The sequence below is a fragment of the Drosophila simulans genome, chromosome 2L (genome assembly GCF_016746395.2).
Source record: "Drosophila simulans strain w501 chromosome 2L, Prin_Dsim_3.1, whole genome shotgun sequence".
Classification (NCBI taxonomy): Eukaryota; Metazoa; Arthropoda; class Insecta; order Diptera; family Drosophilidae; genus Drosophila; species Drosophila simulans.
Genome location: NC_052520.2, coordinates 6470276 through 6482708, shown reverse-complemented (window position 1 = coordinate 6482708; position 12433 = coordinate 6470276). Strand labels below are relative to the sequence as shown.

The 12433-nt window shown below is 43.7% G+C and overlaps 2 protein-coding genes across 7 annotated transcripts in view; both read right to left on the bottom strand.

Annotated features, from left to right (window-relative positions):
- Positions 1–10693, bottom strand: part of LOC6731227 (carbohydrate sulfotransferase 4) — a 26562-nt gene extending 15869 nt beyond the window's left edge. The window contains exons 1-2 of one of the 2 annotated variants that reach the window (XM_044922324.1): positions 9688–10693; positions 5729–5753 (exon numbers count right to left, since the gene is read on the bottom strand). In XM_044922324.1, coding sequence (XP_044778259.1) covers positions 5744–5753; positions 9688–10628 — 951 coding nt within the window. In that variant the 5' untranslated portion in view covers positions 10629–10693 and the 3' untranslated portion in view covers positions 5729–5743. Of the gene's footprint in view, positions 1–5728; positions 5754–9687 lie in introns of those variants that run through there. The other variant, XM_002078350.4, reaches the window with a different exon arrangement.
- The window catches only part of LOC6731226 (carbohydrate sulfotransferase 4), a 26769-nt gene extending 14336 nt beyond the window's left edge, over positions 1–12433 (bottom strand). For 4 of the 5 annotated variants that reach the window (XM_016179663.3, XM_016179664.3, XR_006541491.1 and 1 more), the window contains exons 1-3: positions 11754–12433; positions 11520–11696; positions 11136–11467 (exon numbers count right to left, since the gene is read on the bottom strand). In XM_016179663.3, coding sequence (XP_016023767.1) covers positions 11146–11467; positions 11520–11696; positions 11754–12343 — 1089 coding nt within the window. In that variant the 5' untranslated portion in view covers positions 12344–12433 and the 3' untranslated portion in view covers positions 11136–11145. Of the gene's footprint in view, positions 1–10794; positions 11468–11519; positions 11697–11753 lie in introns of those variants that run through there. The other variant, XM_002078349.4, reaches the window with a different exon arrangement.

Sequence of the window (12433 nt, the reverse complement as noted above, 5' to 3'; positions counted from 1 at the left end):
GCAAGACACCGAACTTTTTTTTTTTTTGGCTAGCAGCCAAGGAAACGAGATAAAATAAAGGCCAGGACATGGGGTCACCGCGAGGAGGAGGAGGAGACATCATCCGGCAAAGAATAAGCCGGAGCCTGGCATTTTTATTCTTTTATAAAAATATATCACCAGCCAACCGCCTCCGTTGGCAGTCCAAATACCAAGCAAAGTCAAGCGGAGGATGTTACGCTTTTGATTCTCGCCGGGATTAGGAAACCAAGCTGAGCAGGAAGCCAAGCAGGTAACCAACTCAAGGCCGGAGGTTAAATGTTGACAATCTGTTTAGCAAATCCGACAGCAAAATGCAACTAACCAGCCAGCAAAAAACTAAAGGTCCAGCACAAAAATCAATTTATTGCCAAAGTTTTCGGCGGATTGAGGTCAAGGATTGTGTAAGCAAATTTCCGATTTTAAACCAAGGTTACTTTTGTAATTTTTGTAAAATATAAGAACTAAGATTATCACACCCCATGGGTATCTGAAATGCAAAGTCCCGGGGAATTCATTAAATTACTGTGGTTGCGAAATATTCGGGTAGCTTTGCAATTCACAAAGCCGAAAGGAATTTGAAACGTGGGGCAACCAACATCAAGAACATTCCCAGTCTCCGAAGGCATTTCAAGCTCACCCAATTCCCACTGACCCCCGCCCATTTCCGGGAACTCGGTTGCCATAGTATCGCGCTTTTTCCTTCACTTCTTTTGTCGTTTATTAATTTAACAAGTGCTGGCCATTTGCTTTTTAATGAACAGGGCGACACAGTTTTGTCTCTTTGTGTGTTTCATCGAGTGACGAGGAGGAGAGCGAATACGAATACAGTACACTGCAAGAAATTACACAAAAGTAACTAATACAATGTGCATCACATACTACAAAAGCAAATCAAGATATGATGAGTTAATCTAATCTTTAAGATAATTGAATCATTGGATAATATAAATGAATATATAATTAATTGACTTTACATTTCTCTCAGTGTTTGAACCATGTACATGCATTTATGAGTATATATGCAAAAGTCGGCAGGTAAAAAATTAACAGCAAACATAAAGGGGAATGGGCATGAAAATATCTAGAGCCGTTACAACGGAAGTTTTCTAATGTATCTGTTGTGTATTTTTTTTTGTTTTTCTTTACTTTTTGCCTTTGCAATCTGTAAGATGCTTTTGTAGCTGAAGTTGTTCTTGCCATTTGATGTAAGCGGATACACGACGACTGCAAAAAAACATTAGGCAACAACAAAGGAAAACGAGCCCGGCATGACAATGTTTATAAAGTTCGCCAGCAGAATTGACTACCATGTAGTGTGTTGTACTATGGGATGGAAAAAGCGGCCGAAACGAAACGTAAAGTAAAGTAACGTAACGAAACTAAACGATCCGTAGCAGAAAAGACCACACAACACCACATCGCTCGGAGCAGGCAAAAATTAAAACAATGACTGACTGCTTCCCATCTGCCATCACAGTAACCCAGTTAAAGCGAGTTAAATTGTGATTAACTGCCAAAGACAAGGCACTCAGAAGTCGTCCAAAAGGCAAACAACAAACAACAAACAACATACAACCCACAACAGCGGTGTGAACGGAATATAATGAGCCGGGCCAAAAGAGAAAGTCCCCCTCTGCTCCGCCGGCTGGCCAAGGGAACAACTGCATCGAAGGTACGACGACTCCGGACTACGTCGGTTAACTGAAATGCGTGCCATGACTAGAAACAATTTATAATGCGGCCTGCAGTTACTTGTCTCGACTCCGAATCGAAACTGGGCCTCCGTCTCCTCCTCCAGCCGACACTTTTCTCTACTCTTCCCTTCACCGACATTAATACTAGCTGCAACTCAAGCCCAAACTCACTCAATCATTAACAGTCATGGACGCAAATTGCTCAGCCATTCGGGCTTAGATTGCCGGCTCCTCGGCGGTGGACAGAAAACTTTCGCGCATAAATTAGGCTAATATATCTGTGCCCAAAAGGTAGAGCGGCGAAAATAGTGCAGTCCGGAGATTACAGTGTTTAGCAGCGAGGGAGGAGGTCAGGATCTGTGCCTTGTGCTAATGATAGCCACAAAGCTGTCGACCCAGGTGGATATATACCAGTTGGCGGAGTGGAGTGCAGTGGAGGTGTTTCCAGCATGGTTGGCGGAGCAGCTGGGATTTTGTGGTAATTTAGATTGGTGGCCCAAAGGGGTCGATGCTAGAGCACTTCGCTGGGGTCTTAATGTGCCTGCTAAACCAACGAATTTTGCGAGAATAAAGAGTTATCGAGGTCACTGGCAAGTATGGAGGTGCATCCCAACTAGATTTAAAGTTATCTAGAAATACAATGTAAAGCTACAGAAAGGATTTTATGAAGTATGAAGGGTTTAAAACTTAACATAAACAAAAAATAGCTAAACAGCCTTTAGAAATATGCATTGCCTAATCAGTTTACCAAAGGAGTTGGCTTATAAATTCTGTAGTATCTGTATCTTTAGCCCAAACATCTTTTCCCCGAACAAAATATGGCCAACATCGCAGGGAGTTGGCCAACACCTTTTGTTCTGGGCCATCCTGGCAGCCGGCCTTATCCATAATCTAAGACCCTTGGAGCACCTGCAGTGCACACACACACATCCTTCAATTATTTCATTTCGTTTATGCCAAGGTAAGTAGAATTTTGTCGAGCGCCGCCAGTGGCCATAAATCGTTGAGCAACTTGCTCGACCTTCTCGTCGCAGGCGGACGGACTGGTGGTATGGAGGAATGGTCCTTTGGCATGACCGGCGAATGGAGCACTTTGCCCGGGGGCAAACATGAATGTTCTTATGCAATCAGAACACTTCACTTCGCTTCCCTTGGCTCGATGGCTCCTCTCGGTTCGACGGGTACGGCTCACTTACGTAAAATGCAGTCCAGAGTAAGACGCCCACATGTCGGACAAGATGCCATGCCCCCTCCTCCGCCAGCGCCCAACTTTTCCACTCAGACAACGTCGATTGGAATTTTTCGCTTTTCCCCAGCAAGGATCATTTAAAAAGCGAAGTGAATGAGCAAAAAAAAAAAAGACTTGCTCCACATGCATAAATAAATGGCCACAGACTCGACTTGGAACATTCCGCAGTGGAGGAGAAGGGGCGTAACTGCGGGTGGACTACGGGCTACCAACTGCAGCGGATTTCCGACATGGCCAACACCCCCGCCCATCTGCAAAAACAACGAGCTTTAGTTGCTAAAACAAACCTCGCTGCCGAGCGAAACTACCAAACTGAAGACAGGAAATTTGTTTCGCGTTGGATGTGCTCCTTAAAAAAAAAAAAAATAGAAATAGAAAGCATAAAACAAAAACGAGCTTAGCGAAAATGTTACGGAAATATGAAAAAGATGCGATGCGGATTATAAAGAGCGTTGGGCAAAAAATAAAAAACTTGGGCCAAAAAGTTTTCGCTGAGAGCGGAACACAATGTTTTTGCTGATAAATTATGTGCAGCTTATAGGAAAAAGGGTTTTAGCCAACTTATAAACAAGAATATATATTCTTTCTGTACTTCAACCAATTAACTTATAAATATGTATAAATAAAACAGCGTACTAATGCTTTTATGAGTCCATAAAATAGTAGCTAACCAATAAAAGTACATAAACTTTCCCACAGGCCACATTTAAACAATTCCAGAGACGAGATGCAAAAAATAAAGAGAAACAATCAATTGCACAAAGATAGGAAAATGATAAACGATGCAAGCCAGTTTTTAGAGAGTGAAAATTGTTGGAGCAGCCGCAGAAAAGTTCCGGCTGGTTAGCGGCCCAAAAAAAAAGGAAAACTCAACATTACAGCTCTGGAAAATTCACATAATTATTAAAAGGAAAGAGGCGGAAAAGAGCCAAACAAAGAGTAAAACACGTTCACAAATGGCAAGGTGAGGTTAGACACAATGACATTGACGACTGCATTTTCGCGCAAAAAGTTTTCACAGAAAAGAAATTGAAGACTTTCTACGACGGCGACTACACCACACTCCATTCATTCTATGGCTGCAATTAAAAGTGACTAAGGTGAGAGCAAGAGCAAAAACTGCAACTTTTCCCGGTCATTAAAAGTAAAATAAAATACTTTTTCTACTTAAACAAGAGCGAGCTGCACACGGATTTACGCGCTTAAATCAAAGTTACCTACGAAAACTACGAAAACGTCCAACGGCACAAAAACTTTGGCCAAAAAACAGAAAACAAAAAAAAAAAAGAAAAAGAAAATGTAAGCAAATCAGGACAGTTGGTTGCAGCTTAAATACTGATTTAAAAGTGGTTTTTAGTTGCAGTTGCAACTGGCGATTCTCAACCGCTTCACTATAAATAATCCGTGTATAAAATATCATAAAATCAATTAATACGGTTGAGTAACTACTATGAATAAATGGCTATAAATACGAGTTTCTGGTTCTCATAAATAAGTTCTTAATCATGAGATCAACGGATACATATAAAATCAGGAAAAATTAAAGTATCTGTGAGCATCTAAAAAGAAAATAAAAGTAAAGATCTTGAGCTTATGATTAAATATCATCAACAAGTAATCAATTAGTTATTTATATAAGCTTTATTGTTTTTACTTTTAGTTGATTTTGTTTAGACCATTCATTCGCTTTATTCACTTATGCTTAACTTTTGTATGAATCTCATGTACAAAGGTGCATACACTTTTAACACCTTTCGCAGCCATTAATCGTCGGCAAAATCTAGTGTTTTTTATTTGACCAAAAGCAAGCTCATTAGGTAATGTGCCAACATTGTGGGCATTACCAAACACCATCTGTGCTTATTTGTTTATTTTTAAACGCTGACAGTCAGACGGACATATGAGCCAAACTGCAAAGTGAAAAAAGTGGCCAAGAAGCTGGAACGTCTGTGTTCTTTATTCACTCTGTCAGCTGTAAGAGGAACTCCAATCAGCAATACCCAGCCTTGAGCAGAGCTTTTCGGTTTTTCAGTTTTTCAGTGTTTCTGTTCTGCTGTTCTGTTCAGCTGGCCCAAACAATTACCAAGCGGAATTTATGGCCGCAACGTCGAGTTGTAAATCTTTAAGTAGCCATAGACAAGGCTCGCATCGCCTAATGCGATTTGGCCCTCTTTCCACCACTTTCCGCGCTCTGGCCGCAACCTCCACTGCAACTTTATGACATTAGTTTTGGTCGTGGTTTGGGCCAGTTGGACGAGGCCAAAAGGGGAAACACAGAACTTCCTCCGCCAGCATGGTTCATCAATTTTCTGTGCGTTTCGGGGCAGCAGATGCTGCGGATTCTGTGATGCGGCATCGTTAGCCGCATCCAACTGATCGATTCCATTGATCGATGAGCTGCTTTCAGCCACTAAATCATTGTAATTTTCACACGCTTTTCCAGCTCTGTCAAGAAAGGGGGAAAAAAGAACCACGAGTTATTAGCCAGCCCGCCCGGAGCGATTGCACCCATTTTCTATGGTTCTTAGATGCAGTGGAATAAATATGATTTTTCTGCTACCGGTTTATCTATTTGATCATCTTGAATGGCTAGTGCACCCATTTGGGAAACTCGAACACCACGAATTTAATCACTCTTTCATAGTCAATCATTTAACTTTTATTTCCATCATTTTTCGCATGCTGTTCATGCAACTTGCGCCAACTGGCTTAACTGGTTTTTGTCGAAAATTTCTATACTTATCATTATTTGCCATTATTATCATCATCCAACGCCTCATCAAGTTCCACTAAAGAGGAAAAATAAATAAGCTACACAAACGAGCAAAATATGAGCAATCAAGCAGCAGTACAAGCTACGATTTTAGAAATTATATCTACGCCCAAACACCGAAAAAAAAAACGAAACTTCCAGTGCATGTGGCGGGAGAAGTGGGTAAAAAAAAAATCAATCACTTTCACTGCCGGCCAAGAGAGTTTGTCATAGTCAAGTTTCTGGTCGGGATCCCCCACCCTTCCCCCATCAACGGATTGCCCCCCGGATTGCTTTTCACCCATTTACGCCAAGCCGATCTCTACACGTACCAAAACAGCAATAGCAGTCGGCAAAAAAATAAAAATAAATAAATAAAAAATAAGAAAAAGGTTTGGCTTAGCCAGCAACGAAACCCGTTTCGCTTTTTGCAAATGCAATAAGATACAAAGTTTGGGGCACACACAAAAAATGGAAAAAAATATAGACTAGCAGACTCAATGCTCTTTCCACACTGACAGACTAGTTATATTTCGGTCAAATGCGATTTGATAACATGTCAGCTGTTTTCGAAAAGAAAGTTCAGGTTAAGATACTCGTTTGAGCATGAGCTACACTTGCTCTACATGCTCCAATTTCAATTAGCTACTCAAAACAACTACTATCTTTATGCTAAGTGTGAATAGTACATCTATTGTTGTACCTAGTGTATATCTCTACCGCTATAAAGAAATACATACACCCGCATGAAAACTATTCTACTTGAACGTTCACTGAACTCACGATCGCTCTCTTTCGCACCGCCTATAGCCGTCTCTCTCTCTCTGACTTTTTTGACAAAACTGTCAAGTCAAAAGGTTCAAAACGAGATAAACGGCCCAGAATGAGGTCTATGGCGCAATGGGCTTCCGAGAACCGGGTCTTACAGCAGCCCAAAACCGCGGGGTCTTGACGTCTAGCGGCTTCTTCTTCCGTCTCGTTCTCATTGTTTGCTGCCTGTTTTGGCCCGCTTTAAAACGCAGCGCGGAAAAGTTTTTGAGTTAATGGCCACTTTGCTCATTATAAGCCAACTAAAACTGACTGGGCCCAAACTCTTTGTGGCTTCTGCGGTTCTTTCGGTTCTTTTGCCAGATGTTGAATGCAACTATTTTCGCCATCTTCCGACTGTGCGGCCTGTGGTGGGCGCATTCAATGCTCACAATTTTAATCTACTTGCTGGCAAAAGCCTCTCAAAGTTAGCGGCCACAAAACCGTAGCGCGCCGGGGAAAACTAAATGAAAAGCCAACTGAAAAGGCAGCAGTGTGAAGAAATTTAATAAAGCCCGAACTTAAGCTGCACAACTATCATTTAAATTATATTTAAGTTACACTTATTGAATAAAATACAATTTACATTCCGCGATTGCTTCTATCCGTTCAGTGCTCAATGGAAGTAGTAGTAATAATAAATTTTGCAATAAAGCTCGTGACTCATTGACGTATAAATATACAATTGCCCCATTTGGTAGTTCATTTCATTAGCCACATTTTCTTCCTTATCGCAACTGAGTGGCGGGAAGGAGACCATGAAAAATCACATAAAAATAATGTGTGATTTATAAATGAAATGCTCATTGGGCATTAAATTTAAGAGACCGTCCAACACGGCGTATACGCGATAATTGTGGGATAGCTTCGCCCAGTTCGCCCCCCAAAACAAAATTCTAGGCACACCCAGCCGGCACAGACTTGGCCAATCGACAATTAGAAGCCAAGTTAGCGGTCGCTTAGACCCACTGACCCAAATTGTGGCTAAGTGTGTGGCTGGCTGGGATGATGTTGGCCCGCAGGCAAACATAAATCCAAGTGCTGGTCAGCATTTCCGGAATTTTGATGCATTTCCCAGCGGCCAGTGGCCAGCGGGCCAAGTTAATAGAGTGTGAAAGAATTTTTACTGCAATCCGCGAAGGAGCGTACAAAGAATTGAGTGAGAGGCGCAACTAAGTGCAAAGTGCTTATACAAAGCTAATTTTATGAGGTACTTTTCTATTTGAAATAGAGCTTCAAGTTATCGAAAAACAAACAAAGCTACAGTTTTAACTAATAAAAGCACGCAAAACAAAAATAAGATCATAAGCTTGCTCTTTTAATTAAGGTAAACAAGTTAAGATAAAAGCATGTAGTCAGCATCAAAATGGTTGAAAATAGATTAGGAGGAGTAGTCGAACTAGGAAAACAAAGTTAGCAGGGCAAAAGAGAAATTAAACCTTAAGAGTTTGTAAATTTAGTGGTCCAACTTCCGGGACAAAGTATACGAAGTCAGCCCATGATTTAGTGTGTTAATTGTTTTCCGCTTTTCAGAGGAGGCGGAGATGCCAGTAAATAACCATTAAAAGACATCAAACATTTCTTCTGACATTTATGTGGCAGCAAAAGTGGACTATAAATGACATTTTCCACTCAGACATTTTATCTCTACCAATTGGTGTATTTATTGAACAGAAATCTGTGCACAAATGTCAGATACGTTCTCATTGATTGAAAATGTTTTTTTTTGGATATCCTTTGCATAACATTGACACAACTCAGCCCACACAAAAGCTGAATCTAATACATATCCAGAATGTCCTGACAAAAAGGAATGATCGGAGCATGTAATCGAAACCACAAAAGCCAGTGGAGCAGGATTGGGTTTGGGGGACTGGGGTCTGGCGGCCAAGGAACCAAAACCCCACATCAATCAAATACATTTTCGTTTTCTGTTTACTTGTCGCTGGTTTGTTTAGCTAGAGATTGCTGTACACTAATTTTATCGATTTCTGCTGTTGTTGGCTGGCTTACATTTTAAATGGGAAATTATGTAAATGAAACTTTTGTTTGCGGCATTTGGGGGAATGCCCCAACGAGATTTCAAATCGATTGTATTGCCCAAGGATTTGCTCTCTGTTTTCACTCAGTCGAAAGTAAACACCCTGAGAATGTTTAACTTCCCATTTCAGGTGATACAATAACAATACAATCTCGAAAAGTGGAAGCGAAACGATTACAAATCCGGTATCTCAGATTCTAATCACAGCGTTATCAGTTAAAGTTCCCAAGAAATACAATTGAAATGATAATCCACACTTTATAAATGAGTGTTGATAGCTGACAAATAGTATTGGGCTTCTGTAAAATTATTTTAACTACTCTTTCAAATTCGTAACGAACAAAGTATAGGAAAGTTTGGAACTAGTTTTTAATCGCTATATAGCTCTGAACAAACCTTTATAGCCTATCGCAGTATCATATCACTATCGTGCTCGAAAACTTCGGAAAGCCCAAATAGTAATTAGGGTAACAAACCAGAACGATAACGTGCTAGCACTCGAAAATTTATAAGACTTTCAGTTTAAAATAAACAACATTTTGATACACATTATACACTTAGATAAGACGCATAAGTTGACTGGCCGAGGAAGTTTAACTGGCAAAACTAAGAAAATACTATAGCATTTGCCTCTCGAAACTTATCACAAATGGGGGCCTTGGCCTGCCTCGAAAGATAAAAATGGGATGCAAAGAAACTGTTGAAGCTATTGAATGAAATACTGACTGAGTCTGGATGGGGAATATAACAAAGCAATAACGATAAAGACTTGCTGCATGCATGTTGCAAACTGATATATCTAGAATAATGAAGTCACTACGTTTGTTGAAACTGATGTGACACGCAGAAGCAACCCGGGATGGTAATACGAAGGACTAAAGACCAAGACAAAAGTGGATTCCCTCAAATATAAGATGGTTAATTAGTATTCACGCTTTCGGGTAAGAAGGCAATCATGAGGCATGCTTAAAGACTTCAAATTCGGCACGAGTCAATGCAGTGAAGAGCTTTCTCCTAAGACATCACACTCCAGGGTCCCCGAATAAACAATCCGCCTGAGATGCGTTGCATATCGCATGCCAGTTGGCTTTCACTTTCTACCCGGATGTCTGGGCCCACTCACCTTTGGTCCTCGAGCAGCTTTTCGGCCTGGGCGAGTCGCAGGCGGACGGTCTTCATGCTCTGGATGGGGAAGAGGCGGCAGAAGCGCGTGAGGAAGGCTGGACGCCAGCAGAAACGCGGGAACTCCCGGCAGACGTCCCACAGTCGGGTGTTGTGCTCGAACAGATAGGTGTGCGTCTTGCCGAAGTTCAGGTAGTCGATCATGTCGGCGTAGTCACAGTTGAGCAGGTTCTTCAGGTTCTGCACGGCCAGCTCCTGGTCGTCGGGATCGCGGATCTGCTTGATGCCAAAGTCGAGCAGCGGCTCATAGTGATAGAAGTTGCCCGGTATCGAGTTGAGAATGTCACCCAGGAAGGTGGAGCCGGAGCGCCATGAGGTGACCACAACACTGCGCACCGGGGTGCCGTTCGTCTCCGGCGTCATGTCCGTCAGACGCTCGGCGCCGCCGCGCGGATACTCGAAGTTCTCCATTTCGGCCAGGATGCGCGACCGTTGAGCCGACAGGACATCCACTATAGTAGCTGTCAGATTGTAGACGGCCGTCTGCGACGGCTGCTGCTGCTGCTGCAATTGCTGCTGGAAGCGATCGTAGAAGGCGCTGCGCGCCAGCGAATTGGATGGACCGCCATCTACGGACGCGCCCTGATCCCGCCCAGCCGCCTGGTTGAACGGCGTGGTCAGCGGACGGTGCTGGGTGGTGGCGATCAGCAGCAGGATGCACAGGCTGCTCACGCCGCAGATGCCGATCAGATTGGCCCTGCGCGACATCCGGCTGCGGCGCCGCTTCCCGTTCAAGCTGAGGCGCTGCTTAGCGCGTGTCCTGCCGGTATCGACGTTCGACGGGTCCTGCGGGCCAAGCAGGGAGCACGCCTCCAAGTCCGCGCTCAGGTCCAGGTGCTGCTGCTCCTCCGTGCTGCTGCTGCTGCCAATGCCCGTGCTCATTGGTCGGTCACTTGCTAATTGCTGGTGGTGATCACTTGTGTGCTATACTCGCACTCGCTCCCACACGCACATAGTAATCGGCGCGCCCTCAACTCGAGCGCATTGCAGTTGCTTGCTGCGGAAGTCGCCGCGTCGGAGTTATATCTTTGTTTTCCGTATTTGTATCTCGATTTTCCGCGACGCGATGCGAACGAAACGATTGACAACAACAAAGTGACCATTGCGGGCAGGTGGAAAGATGCCGCGGCGAGCAGTGAAATCGCGAATAACTAACTATACCCTAAATATTCCATGAAATCACAGTGTACTAGTCACTACGAGCGGTGTGAAACCTGGCTGACCATGTAGCACAGACTCGAACCAATTCGAAGAGTTTTAATTCAGATTCAAAATGGTTTTTTTTTTGAAAAGCCGAAGTTCTGATGAGCATAGATCTAACCCCTCGAAATATACCTTAAATTAAGAATTCATACCAAACCTCTGGCCCACTACACCCATCACACTTGCCCAGAAACACCTAGGCTTTGTCCATAATTGGCTGGAAAGATTCCGGTGAAAAGTGATTGAAGTCCTGAATGGAGCGATACCCCCACAAGTCCATGGCCTGACCGCACACGTCCTGTACAGCCCCAATATCGTCCACCATCATTTCGCTTATCCACTCGAAGGCGGACTGGCTGGAAAGCTCCTTCCAGCGAGAGGACTGGAAAAAGTAGCCACTGCGCGGATGCATTTTGTGAATCCTGGATCTGTTTCGTTTCAAGGGCAATCCGTAGAAGTCGAATACCAGTTTGATACTCTCCTCGGGCTGTAGGAACAAGTCCTCGTAACGTATAATGCTGTGAAATATACATATAAGTAAAGAGATATAAGAGTTACACAAAACCTTACCTAAAACGCTGTGGATAGGCTTTGGTGAGGGTCTCCACCATCTGATAATCACTGACCATGTCGCCGCAAAGGGCCTGTGCCTCGCAATCCCTCTCATCCGAACACCACTTGTTATTCATTCGGGAATATATGGTGCCCCGAGGATCGCGGACAAGTAAAAGGATGTTCAGATTTAGGCTAGAGATGAGTACTTTTATGTAATATATTGAATTTGCCAACATAGCTACCACTCACTCTTTGCGTTCCAGAAGAGGAGCCAGAAGATTCAGCCGCAAGTTGTACACCGCCATGTTGATGAATGGGTACAGCTTGCAGACGGCGGCCATCGTCTCGGCATCCCAGCAGGTCTCCTGGCTGTAAGAGCGACAGATCTTGGCCTGAGCGCCATAGAAGCGCCGGAAGACCGGCGATCGCATTCCCCATTGGATCATTTCCGCAGACTTGTTGTAGTCACAGTTGTACAGCGCCGCCAGTTCATCCAAGGCGCGATCGTGCTCCTTCGCGGCAATGGAACGGCTCTCGTAGGCGATCAGTGGAGCGTAGTGCTGATAGCAGCCCGGCTGATGAGCCAGGTTGTCCAGCAGGGTCAGGGCACCCGATCCCCGGAACGTGACCAGCATTGAGCGGATTGGCTGACCGCCGGCATCCAGTGTGAGGTTTCTGATGTCGCCCAAGTGGCTGGTGCTGTAGGAGACCAGTGAGCGTTGCAGGGTCACCGGATCCGGCATCAGCATGGGCAAAAGGAAGAATATGAAGATGACATAGGTCGTATAGACGCCCACGCAAACGACGGTTAATTTTGAAGTACGCGAAAGTGCAACCATGACTAAAATTTTAAGTTTTTCCAATTTCCCCAATCTTTCAATTTTGAACAATGTCTGAATGATTGAAGTGTAGATCTGACAGAAGGTACT